Raw genomic sequence first — 3,410 nt, 5'->3', positions numbered from 1 at the left:
GCGTGAGTGTATTTCCATCCATATTGGTCAGGCTGGAGTCCAGATTGGCAATGCCTGCTGGGAGCTGTATTGCCTGGAACATGGCATCCAGCCAGACGGTCTGATGCCAAGTGACAAGACCGCAGGAAGAGGAGACGACTCCTTCAACACTTTCTTCAGTGAGACCGGTTCTGGAAAGCATGTCCCCCGGGCCGTGTATGTGGACCTGGAGCCCACTGTCATTGGTAAGTCTCACCACTTTCTGGAGAGCATTGAATGAAGCAATTGATGTGTTTATTAAATTTATTTAATGTGTGACTATTTATTTTCCACCCCTCCATAGATGAGGTACGCACTGGGACCTACCACCAGCTATTTCACCCTGAGCAGCTGATTAGTGGTAAGGAGGACGCTGCCAACAATTACGCTCGTGGGCACTACACCATCGGAAAGGAGATAATCGATCCTGTTTTGGATAGGATTCGCAAACTGGTAAGATCATGGAATGAAGTAAATTTCAAATCATCTGAAAAGACTAAGTAAATTTGTGTGATGTGGATTCTGACGACCATTCTCTGTTTTCAGGCTGACCAGTGTAATGGTCTTCAGGGCTTCCTGGTTTTCCACAGCTTTGGTGGAGGCACTGGCTCTGGTTTCACCTCCCTGCTGATGGAGCGCCTGTCTGTCGACTACGGCAAGAAATCCAAGCTGGAGTTCTCCGTCTATCCGGCCCCACAGGTGTCCACAGCCGTGGTGGAGCCATACAACTCCATCCTGACCACCCACACCACCCTGGAGCACTCAGACTGCGCCTTCATGGTGGACAACGAGGCCATATACGATATCTGCTGTCGGAACCTGGACATCGAGCGCCCCACCTACACCAACCTGAACAGACTGATGAGTCAGATCGTGTCCTCCATCACGGCTTCTCTTCGTTTCGACGGCGCGCTCAACGTGGATCTGACCGAGTTCCAGACCAACTTGGTGCCTTATCCACGTATCCACTTCCCTCTGGTCACCTATGCCCCCGTCATCTCTGCCGAGAAGGCTTACCACGAGCAGCTGACCGTAGCTGAAATCACCAACGCTTGCTTTGAGCCAGCCAATCAGATGGTGAAATGCGACCCTCGCCACGGCAAGTACATGGCCTGCTGCCTTCTGTACCGTGGAGATGTGGTGCCCAAAGACGTCAACGCTGCCATTGCCAACATCAAAACCAAGCGCACCATCCAGTTTGTGGACTGGTGCCCCACTGGTTTCAAGGTGGGCATCAACTACCAGCCTCCCACTGTGGTTCCTGGTGGAGACATGGCCAAGGTCCAGAGGGCTGTGTGCATGTTGAGCAACACCACGGCCATTGCAGAGGCCTGGGCTCGGCTCGACCACAAGTTTGATCTGATGTACGCCAAGCGTGCCTTCGTTCATTGGTATGTGGGTGAGGGCATGGAGGAGGGAGAGTTCTCCGAGGCCAGGGAGGACATGGCTGCACTGGAGAAGGATTATGAAGAGGTTGGAACTGATTCTATTGAAGGGGAGGGTGAGGAAGAAGGAGGGGAATATTGAAATGGCCTCCTGATACAAGTTCTGTTTTTTAAAGTTTTTCTCGTTCTGTTCTGATGTTTTTCTACTTGCTGTTTTAGTGCTCAAGTACAATATTTTTAAAGAGCACAACCAATTTTGTAGGGGGATATTTATGATTGGAGTATACTTATGTTTGTTTTTAACTTTGCATTCCCATTTCTAGGAAGAAACCCATTGTACTTTTGTTGCTTATCCAATACATGTTTGTGAATGAATAGGAAAAGACATTAAGTCATTTCAGTAGTAAGTTCTCTCTTACCTTATTAAATTAGATTTAACATGTGAAAATAGTCAAAGACTATTTCTGTTTTGTAAAATGTTTGAATTGTTGCCCTGTGCCTGTTAGCATGGACCTGTTGTAATTCTTCAGAACATGCAGTGTTGGTATAGTGAAATGAAAATATTTTGTTCTACAATAAAAACTGAATATTTATATTAATACGTTCTTTTGCTCTTTAATCAAAATAGTAAATGAAAAATATTAAAATTTCCACCGAAAATGTTTTAGTTGCTTTAAAAACAATTAAAAGAAAACACTAAAGAGTAAACAATGAGACCTGGTTTATCTCATGGTGAAATTCTCATAAATTAATTAAATAAACTTTGCTATAGATTAACCAGTACATGCAAATTAGTTACTGATTTACATATTACATTTATGCTAAGTTAAAACAGGCTGGGTTGAGTGAGTTGATTCTTTAATTATCTCCCCTTGGAGTTGCAGATATCAGATGATAAACATGGTTTCTTAAGTCATTTGAAACATGTTTAATATTTTGAAACTTGTACTTTTTTAAATGATTCCTTACCACTTAACTAACTTATCAGTTTTGTGATTTCCTAAAACTTAAAAAAACTAAGTTAAGTGATTGACGCTTATCGCCTACATAATGTCAATGCTGTGATAGAGTTTCTGTTTTTCAAAAATAAAAGCAAAATGAGGGTTGCTCTAATTTTAGTCTGTATTAAAGGTTTTAATTTATTTATACCAAGAACACATAATAAGCAGCAGGTAACAGTGATTTAAGGCATTTAAAAGGCCCAAAATGTCTACCGGTACTTATCTGCAGATGGTGCTGTTGCCTCAAATTGAAGCAGTAAGCTTATACCTCTTAAGAAAGGATGGTATGTTTAAGCAAAGGTGCATGTCTACAGTACATCTTCAGTTCATTTTCTTTATAAAAACATTTTAATCTGTTCCACACATTTCCTTGTTTCTTTAAATCACTGCAGATGTTTCTTGATTAAAAAAATAAACCTCGTCAGAAGGTCAGAGACACACAAAACACAAACGACTCCTTTGGATTAATGAAGAACTAATTAATTAAGAACTGCAGAAGAGTTGGTAAAAAAAAAAAGTCAAGTCGAGCTTTGTGAGATTATTATAGGGTGGAATACGTTTTTATATATATATATAATTTTAAAAATCCCTTCTCACCCACCGCGGGTGGTTCTTATCCTCTGAGCTTGGGTCTTCTACCAGAGGCCTGGGAGCTTGAGGGTCCTGCGCAGTATCTTGGCTGTGCCAAGGACTGCACATTTTTGGACTGAGATGTCTGATGTTGTTCCTGGGATCTGTTGTAGCCATTGGTCCAGTTTGGGGGTGACTGCCCCGAGGGCCCCGATGACCACAGGCACCACTGTGGTCTTCACCTTCCAGGCCCTCTCCAGTTCCTCCCTGAGGCCCTGGTATTTCTCTAGTTTCTCGTGCTCCTTTTTCCTGATGTTGCAGTCGCTTGGTATTGCTACATCTACCACAACGGCTTTCCTCTGTTGTTTATCCACTACGACAATGTCTGGTCGGTTCGCCATTACCATTTTGTCTGTCTGGATCTGGAAGTCCCACA

The 3,410-nt window shown here is 43.1% G+C and overlaps 1 protein-coding gene across 1 annotated transcript; it reads left to right on the top strand.

Moving 5' to 3' along the window:
* The first annotated feature begins 6 nt into the window (after positions 1–6).
* Positions 7–1,996, top strand: LOC114150386 (tubulin alpha-1 chain-like). The gene is made up of 3 exons (XM_028026765.1): positions 7–224; positions 323–471; positions 565–1,996. Exons 1-3 carry the CDS (start codon positions 104–106, stop codon positions 1,543–1,545), a joined length of 1,251 nt encoding a protein of 416 aa, XP_027882566.1. The 5' UTR covers positions 7–103; the 3' UTR covers positions 1,546–1,996.
* Positions 1,997–3,410: the final 1,414 nt, after the last annotated feature.

Source organism: Xiphophorus couchianus, chromosome 9 (genome assembly GCF_001444195.1).
Source record: "Xiphophorus couchianus chromosome 9, X_couchianus-1.0, whole genome shotgun sequence".
NCBI lineage: Eukaryota > Metazoa > Chordata > Actinopteri > Cyprinodontiformes > Poeciliidae > Xiphophorus > Xiphophorus couchianus.
The sequence above is the reverse complement of the archived record's forward strand: the minus strand, read 5'-3'. Positions and strand labels throughout refer to the sequence as shown.

What these genes read in the sequence shown, in the direction of transcription:
- LOC114150386 (XM_028026765.1), top strand. Translation starts at nt 104, where the DNA reads ATGCCAAGTGACAAGACCGCAGGAAGAGGAGACGACTCCTTCAACACT. An exon ending in CCTGGAGCCCACTGTCATTG is followed by an intron (nt 225 to 322) that starts GTAAGTCTCACC and finishes ACCCCTCCATAG; the next exon opens with ATGAGGTACGCACTGGGACC. An exon ending in TGGATAGGATTCGCAAACTG is followed by an intron (nt 472 to 564) that starts GTAAGATCATGG and finishes CTCTGTTTTCAG; the next exon opens with GCTGACCAGTGTAATGGTCT.